Source organism: Apaloderma vittatum, unplaced genomic scaffold (assembly GCF_000703405.1).
Source record: "Apaloderma vittatum isolate BGI_N311 unplaced genomic scaffold, ASM70340v1 scaffold20547, whole genome shotgun sequence".
NCBI classification, from domain to species: domain Eukaryota; kingdom Metazoa; phylum Chordata; class Aves; order Trogoniformes; family Trogonidae; genus Apaloderma; species Apaloderma vittatum.
This window is the reverse complement of record NW_009724772.1, coordinates 1-21,803: the sequence shown is the minus strand read 5'-3', so window position 1 is coordinate 21,803 and position 21,803 is coordinate 1. Positions and strand designations below refer to the sequence as shown.

Genomic DNA, 21,803 nt, shown 5'->3' with positions numbered 1-21,803 from the left:
CTCTTGCTTCTCCCTGCACAGGAACCGGAGAGCCCCGAAGCGTCCCGGTTTCGCCTGGCGGCCGGCCGGATCCCAGAGGTGCCCTTCGGTCTCAGCACCAGCTCCGCGGTCTTGTCGCACTACGGCGTGGCGGCCAACACCGTCCGGCTCTTCCGCAGGGTGCGTGGGGCGGGGGAGGGGCGGGGGCCCGCTAGGGAACCGTGAAGCTGCCCCCGAGTGGCTCCCTCCTGGGGAAAGGGCTGTTAGCTACAGAATGAACCCTCAGCTTTAGGAGTTCCCCTCCCGGCTGGTTTTGGTGAGAGGGGCTGTAGGGCGAGGGCTCAAAAACTGCCCGCGGTCACTGAACAGGAGTGACATCTCCAGGTAGCAGTGATAAAGAAGATTTGAAGCTGGTCATCTCACCTTAGAGCAAGCCAAATAAAGGCTTGTCATTGCCAGCCTGCCTGCCCACCTAAAAGCACATCTGGAGAGCTGCCTGCCCCAAAGAGGTCTTTTGTTTTTCACTTGCCCATCACTGCGACGTGCAGCATTTATTACACATGACGAGATGCTCCATTTTAAGTGTTTGCCCTATGGATTTGGTCCAGCACCCAGTGCTTTGCAAAGAATGAGGTCTGTGTTTCTGAGCGACTTGCCTGGAGCTCGCTTCGATAGGGTTTGCATGGTTTTGGAAAGGCTCCTGAGACACATGAAAAGCATCTAGAGGCCGTGTTACAAAGGTTCAATACAGCAGGCTTGATATCAAATCTTGCCAAGTGTCACTTTAGGCAGGCACAGCTGTCTCCGTGGCTGCACAACTTCTCCACCGTGACTGGAACCAGATCCAGACCGGGTCTCTGCTGTTACCGATGCTCTGCCACCAAAAGAAATCCCACTCTATTCTGTCTCCTACACTGTACTTTGCAGAGTTATTCCCTAAATATGCTTTGGGCATGGGCCCATGAAAAATGTCACTTTGCAGCTTCTTAGGGATCAATACTGTGCAAGATCAAATATTTGTTGGCTCCAGCTTGAAGTGCTGGTGCTGCACTGAATTTGAAGCTATGTTTGCTGAAATTTAAGGAGGAGATACTGGGAAGGGCCATGTACCTGCTTCAAGTGTACCAACAAAGGCTTAGAGCAATTATTCTACTGGTTATGTCCACTTCCTTGTGTTGCCCCTTCTCACACAAGTGGGGCACTTGAAAACTGGAGAGATAGGGGTATCTGAGGAGGAGAGTGGCCTTGGGTAGCACAAGATGTCCTAAAATCCCATGAAGTGTTGTGTCAACAGAGCTCTAAGCAGATGGAAGCAGGACACACAGACACACACACACACATTGTAAATGTGACAGCTTGGCCAAGTTCTAGATCTGGGTTGTGCAAAGACTGGACAAAGCCAGTTTGTTCCCTTTTTTTCCTCATAATTTCCTGCAGTGTGTTTACCACTGGCGTAATCCAAATAATTCATAGAGAATGATCTAAGAGCAAGCGATAGGTAGGCAGATCCTTTTAATTAACCTTTTATTTGCTATGTTGCACATGTTGCAATTTGAAGCAACACCCATCTCAGTTTTGCTTCTTAGTCATGGTGGTTTTCTTCCAAAAATATTGAAAAGATCCTTTGTTTTTTTTTTTGCTGTGGCAGATAGTGAGGATGACTGCATAGGGAGGATGTTTGATAAAAGAAAGTGTCTGGATGGTTGGAATTTGGATGATATTGAATATTCTTTGTTCACAGTCCAGTTTTTGCAGCTGAACTCTTGTTTAATTGGAAAAAACCCCACCAACAACCAAGAAGAAAATACACTAGTTGGGTTCTAATGTGGTTGACAATTCACTTGTCTAATTGTCAGTTTTTCTTAAGTTATTCAGACACATTATTTTTCCTTTTATTCTGTGCTGAATACTGTGTAGGATTAAGGGGTTAGAGATAAAAAGGAAAAGAAAAAATAACTGAGACAGGAACTTGGAATCAAATACTCATTTGAAGAATACAAAGATGTGTGATCAGGATAGCAGTGAATCAGAGGCATAAACTCCTTTTTTCTTTGCTTTTTCAGAGTATGAAACACATAATGCTTAGAAGTTTAAACCATAATTACGGTAGTGGGAGGGGCTGATGTCAAGTGGTGAAGTCTTTGCATACAGTGGAGGGAAACTAATTTATTCGAGTGAGGAATCGGGCCTGATAGACTTAAAAAGAACATAATTAACAGATGCTAGCAAATTAATTATATGGAATGATAAGATTTGACTAGAGCTTCAACTATTAGATGCAGGCTGCTTTTCAGCCTTATTTTATTTAAATCGTAACTGTTGACCATGGAGTTAAGATGTTATTTTCCCAGAATTGAAATCAGGTGTTTCCAAGTCAAGAGAAGAGTTTTTGTGGAGTCCAGGGCACTTTAGATTGGTTCCTGAGGCCTGTCTGATCTCACTCGCCCAGGTGTTCCACTGGTCTCATTTACTTGAGTAGAGCTGCCCTTTCATTTTATGCAAGGGGAAGATCTGTGAGAGGAACCAGGCCCTGCAGTCTGAAAAGCACCAGTTTAGGTTGCCAGACAGGGTGCTGTGACCCCCTACCAGATGAAAGACCTTGCTGATGACCACAGAACAGCAAAAAGGGCTTTAGATGTCTGCACACCACTGGAAAAACTAACACAAGCCCTTTCAGAGGTCGTACAGATGCAGAGAATAAAACCTGGGCAGTGCATGTGGTCCTTTCCTCAGCCCCAAGAACCTCATTCAACATGCGTATCAGAGGCCTTCAAATCCCAAACTTTGATCCTATTGCATGTCAGAGCCCAGCATCCCTGTGGCTCAACTCAATGCTGTTGCTTCAAGTGGTTTGAATATCATTCAGTGATTGACTGCTTTTTTTTTTTTCCTGTTTATCAAGTTACAAAAACTTCAATAAATTCATATTGTTTGGGTTGGAGGGGGGTGGAGTGTAGGGAGATGTGTGGCAAGATGGATTTTTCTCTAAAGCTAGAATGTGCCGGGCTTGGATTTATTTTTTTTTTCTGCTGTACTGGAAAAAAAATCCTCTTTTTATTGGAGAGATTTCCTGCTTGCATAATGTTTCCAGGAAATCTATACAGACCCATGCCAATGTTTATTACTTGTAGAAGAAAAAAGAATAAGCAGATGAAGATTTAGAAAAGGAACATAAAGCCAAAATCGATGTGAGGAATTAGGCTATTTAATGATTTCTCCCCACCATGCCTGGAATAGTTTATCACCTAATCCTCCCTGTCTCCAGTGCATCAAGAGCTGATACTGTGGGGGTGTGTGGAGTCCTCAGTGATTTCTGTCATGTCGTGAGTTTGCCTTGTCCTTGGGAGACTAAGGAGGGTGGAAGATCCTTATCTCAAAGTGCAGACTGGTCTCTGTAGGTTCTGGACCTCCAGAAGTGAGGATCATATAGTGGGGATAGCAGTGTCCCAGGGGCTGGGTGTCTCTGTGGGTGAGTGCCATCAGTGGCTCTGGAGGGGCTGCTGAGAGGAGAGGACAGCTGTGATGGTAAATGTCTCTGCATGTCTTTAGGTAGACAATGACCGGAGGGACCTGGTTGTAAACAGCAAAGATGTTGATGCCGACAAGATCACTCATTTTATTCGGATGAACGAGCTCCGCATGGTGACAGAATACAACCCTGTGGTAATTACCAGCTCCCCGCAGCCCTCACCCTACCGCTTGGACTCCCTTTCATGAGCATTCTCTGGCCCAAGAGTTTGCACACCCAGATGTGCGTGAGGGTTGTGGCAATGGTGTGTGTGGGATTGGGGAAGTCATGCAGCTCTTTGCTGTTCCTACATACAGAGACTGGAAGCAGATGCTGTGCTGGAGGATGCAAGTGGGCTGGGGAGAGGAAGGAAGGCATGGTGGTGGTTCCTATAGCTTTCCACTGGATTTGGGATGTTAGTTGGCAGAGAGCTCCATTTCTTACCACTCCTGCTGGCAGTGCTTCTTCCTCCCATGGGCATTCACCATATTCTGCCATGCCTGCAGACCCTGCTCAGCCAAGATCTCCTTTTCTTGGTTGAGAAGCCTTGAGAACCATGGAAACTTGAGTGACCTCCTCCCAGAAGGCAGGCTTTTCTTCATTACCCAGCTTATAGGGCTTGATGTAAGCCTGGCTATTTGAAAGCATATTCAGGAGACAGCTGGAAAATTCCCAAGCAAAATTTGTTCTATCCCCTCCAGAATTCAACAGTTCAACAACAACAAAAACTCAGACATAGAATGTTTTCATGTTGGCCATCATTAGCTCACTCTTCTGACTGGCAGTGGCAGGGTCCCAGTGCTCCTCCCTGCTAGAAAGGGTGACAAAGGATTTAGCCTCCTCTTAAATCTCAGTAATTCACTGGACTCATTGCTGTTGAGTCAATAGATCTTAGAAGCCCTAATGGCTGCAAGGCTGAGACTACCATTGCTGATAGAGGTCTTTTGTGGATTTTGGAATAGCTACAACAGTCCTGACCAGGCTCAGTTTAATCGAAGGAGAATGGCCCAACCTGTTTCAAAGCTATACCTTTTAAGCTGATGTCAAGGATCAGCTAAGAGGGCTGACACATTCCCCTTTTCAGGTGCAGCCTGCCAGTAGAGAGAGCATTTTGTTTTAGAAATGCAACATTTTGTTTCCAGAATAGAATACTGTAGGAGTTCTGACTTTTTTTCCTAAAAAAAAAATCCCCAAACCACCACCAACAAAAAACCCCTGGGTTTGTTTTTTTCATCTTGATAAGGTATGTGAAAAATGCATTTCAAAATAATAAAATATTTCTGGGGACAGAAAATCTATATCCTGTCCACTGTCCTCACAGCCCTTTGAGAATACCCAAGTCATGTCAGTGGGGATGTTCTTGTTATCTTTATAGTTGCCCAGGCGACTGAACCCTTGGAGCCCCCACTGCATCATTTGGTAATTCATTAGATCATGGCTCTTTCTTCATGTGTTTCTGCTGATGCTTTGGGCTCTCACTCCCTGGCATCCTGTATGGCATGCAGGCTGTCTGCCTGACAGAGAGGTCCTGAGCTGTTCAGCTGGTCCCCTTCACCCTGACTGGCAGCACATCTGTTGTTTCAGGTTTTTTTCCAGTCACTCTGGAGTCCAGTCAAGGTGCGGCAATTAAAAGTGCCTCCTGCAGTCTCCAGCCCAAAGCCCTCCCAGCTCTGCTAAGTAGCTTGGTTTTTTGTAAATATTTATTCCCAGTGCATATGCTGTTTACATGCAAGAATGCTGCGGGTCAGCAGAGGCTGGGGTCAGGCAGATCACACCCAGTGCTGCCAAGAGTTTCCCTCCCCATCCTGGGGCCCTTACTGTTTCTCCCACATACTTCAGGCATTTTTACGCAATGCTTGCTCTGTGCCTTTCCAGGAGAGTCAGATGTGACTTGGCCATGGTGATGAGCTCTGCAAGCACAAGGTTGAGTGGAAAGGCACACCTTTGTGTGGAGGTGCTGAAGGAACTGCTACTCCAGCCCTGCCTGCTCTCAGCCTGGCTTTGTCATGGCCCCTGGTGCTGGCCAACTCCACCCTCACCTTTATCCCTGACCTCTCCCATGAGACCTTCTAATGCTCTCCAGCCTTGGATTGCATCGCCTCTACTCTCCCCTGCTCCATCTGCACACTGGCAAGGGAAGTGAAGGGATACAAAATGTCTGATAAATATTAGGTTAGTGGCAGAGTCCTGTCTGCCAAAAACTTGATGCTTTGCGGTGCACAGCCCTTGCCAGCATGCACTCCCTGACCTCTTCCTTATTGCTCCGGGAGCGTGTGGAAACTTACTTCTGCTGCTGTAGGGGAGCTGCACAGTCTGCACCTCCGTGGTTTTGGTGGCACGGGGGAGGGAGCAGGTCTGGCCAGGCTGCTGTTTAGTTTGAGGGCGAGGCAGCAGGAAGCGTGCAGAAGGAGAAATGAGATGATGAGTGAGTGCCCGGAGATGGTGCAGCAGCTCCTTGGGCAGTGCCAGCCCTGTCTCCTCACAGAGGACCAGTGTGTGCTGCCCACCTGGCCCTTGCTCAGTGTATGAAGGACAGCTGGCTCCAGGACTTCTCCCACTGTGGGGCTGCAGAGGCAATTTTAACCCTCAGCACTCTGGAATGCTCAGGCCCTGAGGCTAATGAAACTCTAGACTCATACGCATCCTATGCACAGCCTCACACTAAAGAAAAAAGATAGAGGGAGACATCAACTGTGACACCACAAATCCTTCCCACTTTCTTGCTCCCATTTTGGCCAGGTGTTGGACAACAGTGATTCAGCGCACTGATGTTCAGTCTTTGCTGGCCTTCCCTCTCCACTTCCTTGCCCCTCTAGACTTCAGCTTGCTGCATCCAGGCAGTCCCCCTTCCTAGTCACTGACTAACCTGAGGCCATTGACGAACCCTATGGTCTTTAGATTCTCGTCTGGAGAATAAGCAAAGCCAGGAGGTTAAGTACATCCACAAAGAACCCAGATTGGATCTCCCTGCTTCAAAGAAAGCTGTCCTGCTTGTGAGGCTGATTTGCAGACAAAACTTAGCTGAGGCATGAGGACTGGTATCACTCTGGCTCTGCACCCAATGCGGATTGAATGTTCTCAATCGCCTTGTCTGTGTGTGTTTCTCTGTGGTGGCCCTGTTTTCGGCAGACAGCAATAGGTGTGATGCAGAATTCGCTCCAGTTTAACCTCCTCCTGATCGCAGACAAGATGTCCCCAAAGCACCCTGAGCGAATGCGCAGATACCGGGCGGCAGCGGAGCTCTTCAAGGGGAAGGTAAGACTGGAGAGGAAGGGGAACCATTAGGGAAAAAAAAGGGAGACCAGTGATTTCTTCCATGGATGAGGAGAGCATAATCTTCTCTGTGCATTAGGGGAGCAAAAGTCAAGTGTCAGGAAAAGAGGATTAGCTGGGTAATTAAGTGGAGGGGCTGGATCTGTTCACCTTTTGCTACTTTGCCTCCTCGTGGGGAAAATATCCTCTGTATCCTGCTCCTCTGCTCCCTCAGTGGGACATTACGTACTTCCTTGCTTCTGTTCAGTTTTGTTCCCTTGCACTGGGAGATGACGAACAGCTGCTGCACTTCAGTCCATCAATGGCTGCATTCCACTGGTGTAAGAGATGATTTTGTATATACAGCCTGCAAGATGCCAAGGACCATTATATAAGTGACCAGACAGCAATTAATGTTGCAGTGCTTCTTAACCCTTAGCCTTCTGATTGGATCCTGGGGAAATAGCTATTTTAAAGGAGTTGCAAATGCGTTTGTCGGATTTCCCGCACTAAGATGATGGAATAAATGGGATCTTCCAGAGAAATTTCACCTGGTTCACACCCCTCTGTTGGCAGAGCTCCCCCTATAGTAAATTTCCCCGTGGATGATTTTCTGCCAGCAGCTGGGTTACAGGGGAATTTGTGTTCAGGGAACAGAGGAAGGAACTAGCAAGCAAAGGAGGGTTGGGAGCAATAGGAAGGCATTTGGAGCAAGGGAGAACAGTGATAGGAGGAGGCAGAGGGCCACAGTAACAGAGAAAACGAAGCTGAGAGGCAGTGGAAGAGATCTTCCTGGGAGGAGAGTGGAGCTGGGAAGAGTTAGGATTTAAGAACAAGGACATCTGCATGCATCTGTTTATGGTACTGAAGGGTCAGATTAAAATAATCATTTTCAAATAGAGGAGTCACTTTAGAACTGTACACCCTCAGAAATCTTGAAATTCATTTATGACAGGACTGCTTTGGACCTTGCCATCTGTCCTAGACAGAAACCAGAAATAAAAGTCAAATGGTCAAAAGTGTTTTGCCTTGATGAGTACATAGGGATAAAAGAAAAGTCACTTATCTGAAAAATTCCCACTTTTTCGTGTGAGGTGTGTGTTATAGTGACACCATTATCCCTGTCCTCCATAAGCAGCAGAGTCTGATTCTGGTCTCCCCCCAGGGCATTGCTGTTTAACATCATTATCCTTTGCTGGTGTGGCTACAGCCAGTTTTCTCTTCATGTGACATGCACGTGTAAGCAAATGTGAACAATTTTCCTAGAAATACTTCACAAAACATTGGATAAAATGTTATACTGAAGTCCAGATAATTTATGAATTGTCGGCAAGCCAAATCTAAGTTTTTTTAATTCTTAGAGTCAAGTTTCCCACCAAATCAATCTAGAAGTTTGCCAGAGTAAAATATGGAGATTAAATATGTGGGATTTGACTAATTATTTCTGCTTTACTGCAGTGGTACCACAGGACACATGGATGAAGGGACTAGTAAGTTGTTTTCCCCAAAGGAGTGGCACTGTAAGGAGTAAATTGTTATTTGGACTGACCCTCTTACAAAGCAGTAAGAGGGAGATAGGATCCTGCTTTTTGGGTCTTAGATCTGTATACTAAGGAGTAAGCAGAGTGGTATGCCCACTTTGGTTTGTCTCCATTGCTCTGACACGTAGAAAAACATGAATTAGTTTGAGTACCAGAAGCAGCCACGGCAGAATACTGTGGAAATCTCTGCTGCCTGTTTTTCCTAAGTGGGATTGTCTGTTGTCAGGATTACCAAATTATCTCAGATTTACTTCAAAACAAGTAAAGCATTGAGTAGATTTATCCTTTTTGCAGCTCACAGATTGTCTGTGAATAAATGTAAGATTCTTGAATTTTATTTAGGATTACCAGTGAGTAATTCATAGCCTGTGGGCTGGTGGTGAAAGGATTGTTTGTTCTGTGGGGTTAGTGCTGTCAGTGGTTCGAGCAAGGAGTATATTCCTGTGGAGTGAAGAGGTGTTTGGGCTCTCTGTGAGCACGTGCCACTGCATCCAGCAATTATCCAGATGTAAATCACTTTACAATGGCTGCAGAGAGCCAAAAGAGAGTAGGGAGACTCGGTGCATGTTGCAACTTCTCTACGAGCAAGAGCAGAACACAAGCAGAGCCTTGAGAGGGTTCCCAATCAGCAGAAAGGGTACCGATCCCTTCACACATCTCTGCTATGTTCTGAGGGAAGAGGAGTCCTTGTCATTGCTGTCACCAGCTGGAGCGAGAAGGGAAATTTGTTGCTTGGATTGATGGAGACATGAAGAGGAACTGTTACTGCTGAGTGGCTGACCCCAAAGAGTGAAGAAGAGCATAGAATCATCTAGGTTGGAAAAGACCCTTAAGATCATTGAGACCAACCGTTAATGGATCACAAATAAGTGATTCATCTGCCAATTCCTGGATTATGGTCTCTTCACCTCTGGTTTATGATCTTTTCTCTCTTTCCTGAGAGAAAGCTGAGATTTTCAGCTGGAGGTTCCATGAGGCTCTACAGTGATTACTGGGGTTTGAAAACAGCCTGAACTGCACCCTGAGCAGCAGGGAGTGTCTGAAGGCAGTCTAGATTCCTCTAGGTTTTATTGTTGAGCCTGGGGGTTATAAAATGCCAGAGAGGGAAGTGCAAATGTCAGCAAGAGCTGACAGAATAAGAAGAAATATGGTACTTTTCTAGCAGACTTTGAGAAACAATTGTGGGTGGGTAACAGTGAACAGACAGAGCTCAGAGCGTCACAGCTGCAGAAGTGAATCCACCAGCCTTCTTGGAAGGATCCCACTGCAATCAAATATGTGCTTATTTGAGAATGTCCTGCCAAGACTCCAGGCTTTCTACTGGAAAGGAAATGTCAGAGCTTTTATTGCTGAGCCAAACTAGCATAAGCATCTTCAGTTTTCTTACCACAGTATCTGAGTGTAAAATGACAATTACAGCAGGTGAACCTGATGGGTGTTTGCAGAAGTTTCAGTAAGGTAATATTGGGAATAACAGAAGCAGCTTTTACCTGCAACTGATATAACTATTTTACAATGTCAAAATTATTTCGGTAGAGATGTTTGCAAAGTCCCTTTTTATTTATATGCAGGTCCATTTAGAAATGAGTTCTGAGAAAATCCCAAGAGTCTTTTCTGCCATGGAAATGAAAGGATGGTGCCCTTTCTCTTGCAGATGGTCATTCATAGGCTTTTTATTTTTCTTCTCAGACATTGATGACTCCAGAGCTGCGAAAGATAATATTTAGAGATTCCTCTTTTAACCATAAACAAGGGAGAATGTACATATGGATTGTCTATGTTGCTTAACCAATATCTGCAGTAAAGTTGGTTTTATAGCTTGCTTTTTTTTAGATTCATAACTAATTTTTTCATTTTGCTTTGATGTACTATGTAAGCTATGTAAGAAATTACTCAAACTTCAGACTTTCATCTTTTTACTTATACAGTCTCCTCAAAGAATGAAGGTTGCAGCTCCTTGAAGTTCAAAATAAAACACTGGATACTAGGCTTGGTCATCCTTCCTGTTTGTGTTTGTTAGAGGAAAAACTAAGTAACGTCAAACTGATTTCGACCATTAGAGTACTATTTTCAATTAACTTTAGTTCTCTGGGCAATAACATCGTTCTGTATCTTAGTATTTACCAAGAACTCGATGTTCTAAAAGCACTGGGCTAGGAATCAAGTTGCCAAGACATCAAGACAGCACCAGTGCACAAAATTTTCCAAAGGAGCTTCTTGCAGGTGACAGTGCACGGATAATACCATTGTGGAGGGGAAAATTTGTGTCAGGACTTCCTCATCCATGCAGGATATCCTTCGCTGCCTGTAGCAGCAGACCTCTGAACACAGGCAAGAAGATTTCTACAAAATGAAACAATTTTATGGAAATTATTTCAGAGTGAAAAGCCAGCTATTGTACAGGATAGTGTGAAATAGCAAATTACTGTTTGGCATGGAACTAGCTCATTTCTAGCAGTGTCGTGAGAGTTGGCATCATAAGTGAGATTTGCTTTCATGAATTATAGCTTTGGTGGACTGTATGAACAAAGGCTTTAGGTTCTTTCAGCACTGGTAGAGAAGGACAAGCATGTCCTTCCTTTCCTTCTAAAATAAGTGGAATAAAATGCCTATCGCATTTTATTGCGGAGGTTACCCAGATGACTGGCCAAGTCAAGTCTAAGATACAGATGGCAGAAGTGAGGCAAAGTGAATCTTGTCTCATGGTCAGTGTAATTTCCTATGGTCACTACATTCATTCTGTATAATTAGAGCTGGCTGGCAATCTCTGAATGAAATAAATTCATCGTGAGAAAAAGCCAGTTCTATGAGGTGGCATCTGTCATGGAAATGTCCCCATTGAGAAAGCTGCTTGGTTTCCAGCTGCAGAGGAGACCAGGCTTCCAGTGCTTGCAGCCTCAGCATCAATGCACCTTACAGATTTCCTCACAACTGTGACTTTGAGGCCACACAGGCATTGGCAGCACCCCTGGAGCACATCCAGTGTGGGGTACGTGGCCTGTCCTTTTGCTGAAGGGAGATTCATTCCCCTACCAGGAATGTGTTATTCTGAAACACAAGGGATAGGCATTAAGGTGTTTTTTTTCGAGTGACAGGGGACAAATTCAATTGTCATCTCTCCTGTATTTTTGGAATATAAGAGGTGTTGGGAAACTTTTGCTGTACTTTGGCACCCTGTAACTCTCCAATGACTTTCATTTGGCTCACAGAGTTACAGGATGCCAAAGTACAGCAATTGCATTGGTCCACTGTCCTTTTAGATCAGGTCCTTAGACCTGTGACCCTTAGATTTGTGACTCTTCGCTAGCTTGGTGTTTTATCCTGCAAAAGGATGAATTTAGCACTCTTGAGAAGTTCTGCTTACTAGCTTGTTGCCATTGGGACACAGCTGACTTTTGGAAGAGAAGTTGCAAGTGGTAAATATTACATATCCAGTGAAAGTGTTGTTCCTGCTTCTGTATCATAGTGATTAACTGCATAGTGATTAACTTACACCAGTCTTAAGTATCCGTCCTTCCCATAGGCTGTTGCCTAGGAAAGTTTCCAGATATATTTGGGGTTTTTTAATAGGACATAAATTTAATAAAGAATTTGAGATTTACTAAGTTTATTTTCAGCGAAGAAAATAGTTTTGAACTGACTTGAGCGTTCTTGATTGAAAAGAAAGAAAAACATGAATCACAGCCTGGGAATAGGGCACATCATCTTCACATTGCATTACTTTCATTTTTTTAAAACTCTTCTTTTTTTTTCTTGTGTAAGTCCATAGGTACATTGAATATGCTAGGCCCAGTAGACTGCACGGCATAAAGAAAAGATAAAATGGTGCATGTTAACTGGATATTTGGTTCATTGACTTGGATATCACCTGGCAAGGGTTTCTATTTAATCAGGTCACTGATTAAATTGTTCGGTTGCTGTATTTTTTTTCTTTTATAGAGTTAATACATAATGTTTGTATTTAGTATTAACAGATAACAAGGACTTTTTAGATAGCTGTATATTTTATTGATAATCTTTCAGATTCCAGAATTTTATATTTGTACCAATTCCTACTGCACCCCTAAGATCTCAGATGAAACTTACTTTTAAAATAAAATCATGGAGTTTGTCACCAATTCTGATATATACATACTATTGATTTATCCTGGCAGAATCCTAATGCTTGGCTTGATCTTGCTCTCCAAGACTATTCAGGAGCCCAGGAAACCATAGGTCATTCTCATCCTGGCTTATTCTTTGTTGAGCTTCTCTCCCCAGGTCTGAACAACCCTCCACGGAGCTAAGCTGTGTGGACATTGTAGCTTTGCCAGCAGCTCTTTCCCAAGTGATTGTATCTTCATTTCTGTTTACTGCAGCTCACTTAAATATGTCCTTTGTGTTTGGTGCTCTCATGTTCCTATCCTCGCAGGTTCCCACTGCCCGGTACTTCACTCTAATGTTCTTGCAATTGAGATTGATTTTCCACACACCAGAACAACTTTTTGTTCTGCCACTCTGGATTTTGCATGGATGCGAGCATGTTATCTGAATGCCACGCAAGTAGAGGAATCAGCTTCTTTCACATGTGCCACTAAGATAAAAGACACCTTGTTTCCTCATCTATTAAGAGAATTGAAGTGGAGACTACTTTTCTGCCAAACTGTACATGTTTCTTTAAAGAAGGTGAAAGAAGACGTTTGGTTTGGTAGTGTTAGTCTGGACTTGATAAAATGCAGAAAAATGCACTGCATGGGGCAGTTAGATAGTGACAGAGAAAAAAGTTGTCCTAACAGTGTATGGTAGGTTTTCTCTAACTCTTTACAAAAATATCACTATTAATCTTCATATGATCACTCTTTGGGGATCTGTTCTCTCGCACACTTTCTGTTTTGCTCATGTTTCTTCTCTTATTTCCGTCACAGATTCTCTTTATCCTGGTAGACAGCAATCTGAAGAGCAATGAACGACTAGTGTCATTCTTCAAACTGAAGAAGTCCCAGCTGCCAGCTCTGGCTATATTCCACACACCAGATGAGGAACAGGATGTGTTGACTCTGGATGAAGTCTCTGTTGAACGTGTACAGGATTTCTGTAATCGTTTCTTACAAAGAATACAGAAGGTAAAGGGGGACTCCTGTACAGTCTATGGAAAGATAAGACATTCTAGGGCAACGCTGTCTCTCACAAGGCTCTTGAAGAAAATTACTTCAGTTCCTTGAACTCCTCCCAAACTCTGTCACCTCCTCTTTCATCTTTATTTATACCTGACTATCAGAAAAGCATTGGATATAAAGCAGAGGAGAGATGGATGTGCAGAGCCTTCATTGACATCTTCCAGCAGCAAGAAGACTTTACTGACCTCTGCACCTGTATGAAGGTCTCAGTGAAGGATCTGTTTTCTGGGAAGAGCATCTGGGGAGATGGAATAAAGGGTGCTTTTGGACACTGAGAATGGGGATGGTGGACGGCAGCATGTAAGAGAGGATCAAAGAACTAGTGGAATGTGTAGGAAGTAAATCTTTCAGGAAGGCCACAGAACAGAGTACAGTGACTCTACCAGAGGTCTCTGCTGGGACAGAGACAGTTTAACCTCCACATTCATTCAGCATTAGTTCTTTTTTTGTTGTTGTTGAAACTCATCTTCCTATATCACAGAGGGTTTGTATGTTGTGTTGTGCAATTGAAATGGTATAGGCAGAGCAATGGCATATACAGCAGGGGGAGGCATTTAAATTGATTTGTTTCCTTTTATCACTATGCTGAGAAACTGCCCAATGTGAAAACTGATTTCATGCATCTAATGTGTTTTAGAAAGAAGACAAACCTGAGAAGACCCTCAATGAGGAACTCTGATGCTTTCTCAGCCAGCACGATGACTGTGCCTAGAGACCTCTGTGTCTGGGATATGAAGAGTTCACCAAGACCTTCAGCTCAGAAATTCCTGGAATAATAGGATTAAGGGGCCGAGTCAGTCATGGATTCCCATTGCCATGCTATGTACATATATACTGTCTGGAATCTCTCTAGGAATCTACTCTAGAATCTCTTTTCCCTTTTCATTTGTTGGGTTCAGGTCTCTTTTCTCAGTACTCCAGGAGCTCTGATATTGCCCCACACTGTGTCCTACCATACCACCTCTGTTGGAGCAAAGGGTAATTGATATAGCAAAATGACAATATCAGAGAGAAAGCTTGTAGTTCCCAGAGACCTGTTTCCCTCATTCTTTTTGCTTTAGCTTCTGTGCTGGGATCCACTATAAACCTCTCCTGATACTAGAAACAGATTGGTTGCTAGACATCACATTAACTTTTCCTTTGATTTTACTAAATAAAGCAGAAAATGAATAGCCTGAATTTTTATGCAAATATGTGATTTCCCGCTTCCCATGTCTTTCAGTTAAGGACAAAGCCTGTGCATTTTTGAGCAAGTAAGTTTAAAAATCTTCTTTCTCTGAATTTAACCAAGCCTGCAATGCCTAGCCAATCAGATTTGTTGCTATTTGTTGCAGATTTGTTGTCATTCCCCATGGAACTGGACCCATCGTCAACGGTATTTCCACCGGGATGAGAGATTTATATGAAGTTCTGGGATCAGAACAGCACTGGATACAGCAAGTCTAAGCTGGTGCAGCAAAAATGAATGAGCTTAAGATGCAAACTGAGGCTAAGAGGAATGGGAGCTATGGCAGAAGGGCAGTAGAAAGTTGTATTGCAAGATAGGAGATGTCTCTACACTGCATTAGAAGGAAAGCCTAATACCTGTGTATTGACCTCAGACATCCCTCAGAGGTCCCAGTGCTGGCTTACAGGGAATGAAGACTTTGCAGGAGAGGTGTATGAGCCATCTGTGTTCTGCTGTACTAGATGCATGCAGTAGGCTTGCCTCATACTTGGCTCAGCATCCTTTGGCATGAAGTATGGATGCTCCTGTCAAGCAGTGACTGCATCGTCTCTCAAGGCTTGAAGAACTTGGCTTAGGACAGGGAGCATAAGAGGCATGGAGCTGATAAACCTCAGCCTGAGGTGAAGAACTGGGAATAGAAAGAAGTTGTTCTTGTGGATGAGGCAAACACAGCTCCCCACTACAGAGGCAGAATTCAGGAGCTGGAAGGTTTGCAAAGTAACTGCTAGATACCATGAAGGCCACAGAAGGGATGCTCTCAGTACAATAGAGAGGCAGATTCCAGACCTGTGTTAGCTCTTGCCTCTTCCATGTGCATCAGACTGATGTCTTTTATCTTCCTAAGGCTCTGTCTCCCATACAGATGGACTTACCTCCCTTCTCCTCTGCTTAACTAAAGCAAGTCTCATGCTGTAGCAGTTGGTAGCGGCAATCAAAATTGCTGTGACCAAAACAGTATTCAGGAATGTGCCTTGTGTTGACAAGGCTGGGAAACTGTCTCGCTGTACAGGGAGCTCTCCCATAAAAGGTAGGGCGCTGGGCAATAGAGGGTCTCGGAAGCTCTATAGTTAACAAAATAGCCAAGAATTGTATTCTAAATATGTCAGTTCTGAAAAGGACAGAAAAAGAGGGAGGAGTGGAGGGAGATACAAACCACCTCTGTTCAATTCTCAGTTTGTCACAGCTGAGTGCTCTCTAACCTCTGTTTCTCACGGGGCTTATGAGAACCTGTGGTATTGCTTCTGGATGCAGCTAGATAATAATGCTGAATATTTCAAGGGAGAGGTGATTTGGGGGCATTACATGCTACATATTTGTTTCTTTGGGCTGGTAAAAATGGAAGCACCTGCCCTCAGCCCATAAAATTGTTTTACTTGCATGTCCTCTCTTCTGAGCAGCCATTTCACAGCAACTTTCTGCCACTGGCATGTGGTCCCGAAAGTGGAGATTGTCACAGTCATCAGCTGGAGCCTACAAGGCCATAAAGTTTGATCCATGGGTGTAGTGTTCATATAACAGCTGGAATAAGCCATCTCTGCTGACCTCTCAAGTGTCTTTTTTTCTGAAGCATGAGACTGTTCAGGATGGGTCACATACCTGCCACTGTGTTTGTTGCATTGGATTTACACTCTAGTCCCAAAGCTGCAAGTGAACACTGGGCCCAGGGAAGAGAACTGTCTGCACCAGGTGACCTTGTGAATGAACGTGTCTCATGTGACAGTATCTTTGCATAAACCTGCTGGATGTTCTTGTGGCTTTTGTGCATTGAAGAAGGACCGCAGAAGTATGGGAAAGATGCTGAAAGCAGGAGGCTGAACCCCAAAGAGAGGGGAAGAGTCTAAGGTGTCAAAATGTCTCACTATTTTTGGCTAGTAGCTCAGCCCCTGGGTGTGGGAAGAGGCTGCAGTGCTGGACTGGAAGAAGCCATGACTTTGGTGTTGGAGTTTTCCAAGCCTGTGTGAAGGGCATGGTGGAGAGAGGATCAGTTGTCTCTAACTCTAGGGCTGTGTGAAGGTGTGAGCACAGGGCTCAGCACCTTCCTAAGCACTGAGGAGACATAGGGTCTCATTCCAGACCCTGCCACACACTACAGGTTTGAGGATCGGAGATGACTTACCTCTGAGCCCAGGCAGAGCAAACTCACATCTGCCTTCCGACATCCCCATGTCAGTGGTTTGTGATGGTTTTGAACTCCTGATTTTATACCAGTCCTAAAACATTCAGGGCTGTATGTCCTAGCAAGAGCCCTGCTTGCATTCCCTCAGTGGGAATGCTGCTCCTTTTTATGGCTGTAGCTTGTTCCTCCCTCAGAAGGGTTGTACTGCTTTCTCTGGAATAAAGTGGGAAGGTCTTCTTGTGGAGACACCTGTGAGGAGCTTTTTCTTTGTAGACGTTTCCAGTGTCACGCGCCTCTGTGGCCCAGACCAGACACTGTGAGGGAAACTGGCTGCGTGGGTGTCTGAGGTTCGTATCTTGGCCCTGTGTGGATGCAACAGCTGCAGGAATTAGGCACAGCGACGTGACTCTTCCTTGGTGTTGAAGGGAAACAAAACAGAACATGAATGAAGCTCTGGTTCTGAAAAAAAGCCTGGGAGCAAAAAGCAATGTCCCTGGTGACTGTGTTTGCTGTGTACATAGCTAATTATAGGGATAGCTTTTCAGGAGCTTCATTATGTACACTGGGGAGTTAAATTCCCTCTGTACCTTCCAGAGCTCTGCACCTAACCAACAACCTTGGGAGCCACACAGCAGCCACAGGAAAAGCCTCCTCCTCCTCCAGCTGCTCTGCACTGCTCCCTGAGACTTGTGCAGCGCAGACAGCCCTGGAGTGCCGCACTCAGGATGCCCTGGGCACAGACGATGATGGGGCCAGGGAGTCTGCCTTAATCCCTGTGCTCAGAGGCAGTGGAGCTTTGGTGGATTTAGCCACTGTGATGAGGCATCCAAGGTGGAAACCTGAGGCTAAATCTTGTTAAGGGCCTTTTTTGCCTGGAGAAGACTGAGGGGGGATCTTAGCAATGCTTGTAAGTGGATATCAGAAGGATGGGGCAAGTATTTCTTCAGTGGCGCCCAGTGACAGGACAAGCGGTTAACGGGTGCAAACCTGAACATAGGAATTTCCATCCAAACATCCAAACTGCCAGGGTGATGGAGCACTGGAACAGGCTGGTCAGAGAGGTTGTGGAGTCTCCTTCTCCGGAGACTTTCAAAACCCACCTGGACACGTTCCTGTGTGACCTGACCTAGGGGATCCTGCTCTGGCAGGGGGGGTGGACTAGATGATCACCAGAGGCCCCTTCCAACCCCTGACATTCTATGATTCTTTGTTTCTGTGAAGGTGCAATCTCTTGTTCACTGTTTTATTTTGGAGTTTTGTCTCCTGTTATGCTATCTCTGGCTTGAACTTGTGACGTACTTGGTCCAGGTGTTTTGAGCTGGCTGGGGAGGATGGGTTGACTTTGAAGGGCAGGAGGTGCTAGATGCAAACTGAAAGAGGGCAAGATGAGGGGGATCATTTTCCCCTCAGTACTATGGTGATACCATGGTGTGAGGACCTGTGCTTCACAGCAGCACCTGAACTCTAGGTACATTCAAAATAACTAAGATGGCAGCTGAGCCTTCCTGACAGCACAGCGAGGCTGTGAAGGCATGCAAGAGCTGCCATCTTTACCCCAGGGAAAAGGAATTGAGTTGCACTGTGAAAGATGCAATTTCACATTCATCCTTGGTGAGAAAGTACTTGAACATCTCCAGAAACATAATATTACAAAAACTTGGAGGTGCAGCAAGGAACTAACATTTCTGTGGTTTATCCCCCTGTGTGTGGCATAAAATAAATAAATGTTCCTTAGAGGTGAGGGCTTGGTCCCAGGAGTGGTCCTCAAATGCTCTCCCCAGGCAGAAACCAGCTGTCAGGTCCTAGTAACACCATTCAGGTCTCTTGGGCACTTCCCTTTGGTACTTGCAGAGTTTGGAATTGTAGAGGTTTATATTAGAGCCCTCTCCTCATTGTTTGGTTGGTGAGGTGTTTCCCCGTGCAGTGTTGAGCTTACAGCAGCACCTCTCCTGAGTACATGCATCTCTCAGGAGTCTGACTCTGCGTTAGGGATGTCACGAGGCAGCAAAAGACCTGAGGGAGCTTGTACTGAGAGTTGCTGCTTTTCTGTCCTGAGGTCCACAGAAAAAGGCTCAGGTCTCTATTGCTTTTATTCCCCTCTTCTCCAGCAGCTGATACAGTGCCGTATTCATGTAAATTATACGGAATGTCAGCTTGGGCAAGGCATATGTATGATGTATCAGCTGTTGGGGTTGCCATCTCTGCTTACTTCGGTCCTTGAGCACAGAATTTGTTTCCTACCTTTTGTGTAGTGCAGGCCCAAACCGAAGTCCAAATGCAAGGATGGAATGAATGCAAGGGAATTAGACCTCTGAACTAGCTCCTGTCTGCTGCAGCTTGAACCAAGACTTTCAATATGAACACCTCTGTGCCTCAGCTTTGTCACTCCAGACCCCTTGCACACGAAGTGCTGGGTTGGCCAAGCCACAGGGTGTCTGGCCCCCAGAAGGACAAGCATGACTTTTTCACCTGCACTGAAGAAAAGGAGTGGGCCCTGGCCTCTGCATGTAGAATGTGTCTGGTTAGGATTGCTCCTCTTCTCAGCAGTGCCTGGGAGATGCCAAGAGGCCTCTGACTCCCAGGGCTCACAGCCACAACACCTTACACGTGCAGAGGAGCTGGAGAGCCACCAGTGCAGCAGGACTGCCTGGCTTGCTCCCTGGGTGAACCTCGTGTCTTTCTTCTAGGGGCTGTGCTGTGCACCAAGGCCCTGCCAACTGTGAATAACAACTTTAAAAAGCTCTCTGCTATATATCAAAATAGCTGTCACAGGATGAACTTCATGGTGCTCAGGTCGGATCCCATCTCATGTGCAGAAGTTCAGCACTGAGCTGGGCCTGAGTTCCCAGGAGCAGGAGGAGATAGTGAAGATTTAGCATAATATATGGTAGGAAGTGTTGTCCTTCCTATAATAAGAAGAGGAAGGGCACAGCAGTCTGACACTTCTGTTCATCCAGAAAGAAGCTGAACCAACAAGTGCTCTCTTGCAGGTGGACAGACCGCAGGGCTCAGTCACTCCGCACCTCCACACAGGATGGCTTCCCCTCAGCACTGCTAATGGCAGCCCACAGCCTCAGAAAGAGGTGGGTGCAGCTGACACAGGAGGGGGAAGTATTGTCTGAGGGATGAGACTGGGGAAGTGGTTTGCAGGAGCGTGAAAGAGGAGGACAGGGAAGAGCCAGAGCCTGTCTGGGAGGAGAAAAGGACTTGTGCAGGGGGTGATATGTGGCCAGGGACAGGCAAAGGTCAGTGAGGGAAAGCACTGGGTGGGTACCACAGAGAACTGATAATGATGGAGAGGAGAACATAGCAGTGTTTTTTCCGTGAATCAAGTACCTCTTTGACCCATTTTGGCTCAGTCACTAAGGAAACTTCAGAGGAATATTTTCAGTGGAAAAAAACCTGCAAAGCCACAAGATGCACACTGAAGAAAAAAGTACTTGTTCTCCCCTTTGAATTTTTCCCTTTTCGGCTAATGTACCTACAAATCCAGGCAGGCAGGCTAGTCCCATGAGCTGCAAAGCAGCACGTTCCTCCGGATTAGAGGAAAGGCCCGTAGATAATTGCCTCCCTGCCTGCACCAGGCCTCCATGTATGGCAGCTGTGCAGAGACACCTTCTGTGTCATGGCTGCAACTAGCACTGCATCTTCCTCCTCATGTGCTCACCCAGGCTCAAACTTCTGAATCCTCCGTGCATCATATAGCAGCCCCTGAAACCCTCCACATCCTGTGCATGTACAGGGTGAAAAGACAGACCCATCCACTTTCCAACTGTGTGTGTGATCCAGGTTTCTCCCTATCCCTAGGTTATGAGTATTATTTAACCTTCATGTCTCCCACCTCTCTCTCTTCCTAGGACAGAATTCACATTTCATCATCTTGTTAGGGCCTTTGTGTGACTCTGTGTCACCTCTGTCATGTGATTTGTATAATGCTCACATCACCAGCATAATTTCTTGCCTTCTATCTACCTGCTGAGGCATTGGTAGCATTGCTACTTTCTTGGACAGGATCTGAGATAGCATGTCATAGCTTCCATAGGTACTGGGAAGACATAGTTAGCATTGGTGCAGTCCACTTCTGGTTCCTTGGTCTGTGGGCAGCTACAATGAAATGTCAAGTCCTTGAGTCTGCTAAATCAGCTACCAGGGAAGTAGGATAGAAACTTGCAGGTTTCCTGGATTTTCTTTTTTTCCTATTGATCACTGGAATCAATGAAGTAATCTCCTCTAGAAAAGCTTTTCATCTGTTTTCTTATCCTCTGAATAATACAGCGCTGTACGCCCAAAAGATTATGTTTTAAAATAAAGATGTGATACTTTCTGTGTAAATCTGTTGTGCTCTGAGTGTTCTTCAGCACTTTGGAATTCAATGTGGGTGTTGACCCTAGACTATTTCATGACTTCCCATTATAATCCAGAATTTATTTTCCTTGGCCAATTATTTCTGTTCTTTGGCTGAGAAACAGAAGACACAGACAATAACTTACCCTAGATTGTTGAGGAAGCCTGTGGGCAGAGCTGGAGAGAAACTCAGGTCTCCTGCATCCAGATTTCCTGAGCTTTAGCCACATGGCCACTCTTTCTCTTCCCCGTTCATCTCCCTGTGACTCCCAATGGCTATTTTTTAAGTTAAAATGGCATTTATCTACCACGAATCAAAGGTTTCTTGTTCAGTTGCTCTAGTTTGACACAGCTGAAAGCTGAACAGTTCTGGATGACTGCTTTCTCTCTCCATCTCTCTCTCCTTGCCAGTGAGAGCTTTCTTCCTGGAGCAACTGCCTGATCCTTGTAGAGGCCAATGAGGAATGTAGTCCTGGCCATGTGGCTTTCCAAATGCAGTTGCTCTCTCAGAACCCGTGGCATCCTGGATTTCAGATCCCATCTTGCAGCGATGTTTACAGACTTTCACCCCTGTTGATATTCTGGTAGTAAAGAAGATATTTTATTAGGAGGATATTAAGAAGATACATTTGCACATTAAATATTTTACTATTACTTTAAATAATTAATATTATTTAAA

At 45.1% G+C, this 21,803-nt stretch overlaps 1 protein-coding gene across 1 annotated transcript; it reads left to right on the top strand.

Moving 5' to 3' along the window:
• Nucleotides 1-15: 15 nt before the first annotated feature.
• Nucleotides 16-14,115, top strand: ERP27 (endoplasmic reticulum protein 27; the record flags this gene model as incomplete). Its single annotated transcript, XM_009872655.1, has 5 exons — nucleotides 16-159; nucleotides 3,529-3,642; nucleotides 6,617-6,742; nucleotides 13,185-13,382; nucleotides 14,074-14,115. Coding segments are annotated over 5 exons (624 nt in total), but the record flags the coding sequence as incomplete, so codon positions are not given.
• Between the last annotated feature and the right edge of the window lie 7,688 nt (nucleotides 14,116-21,803).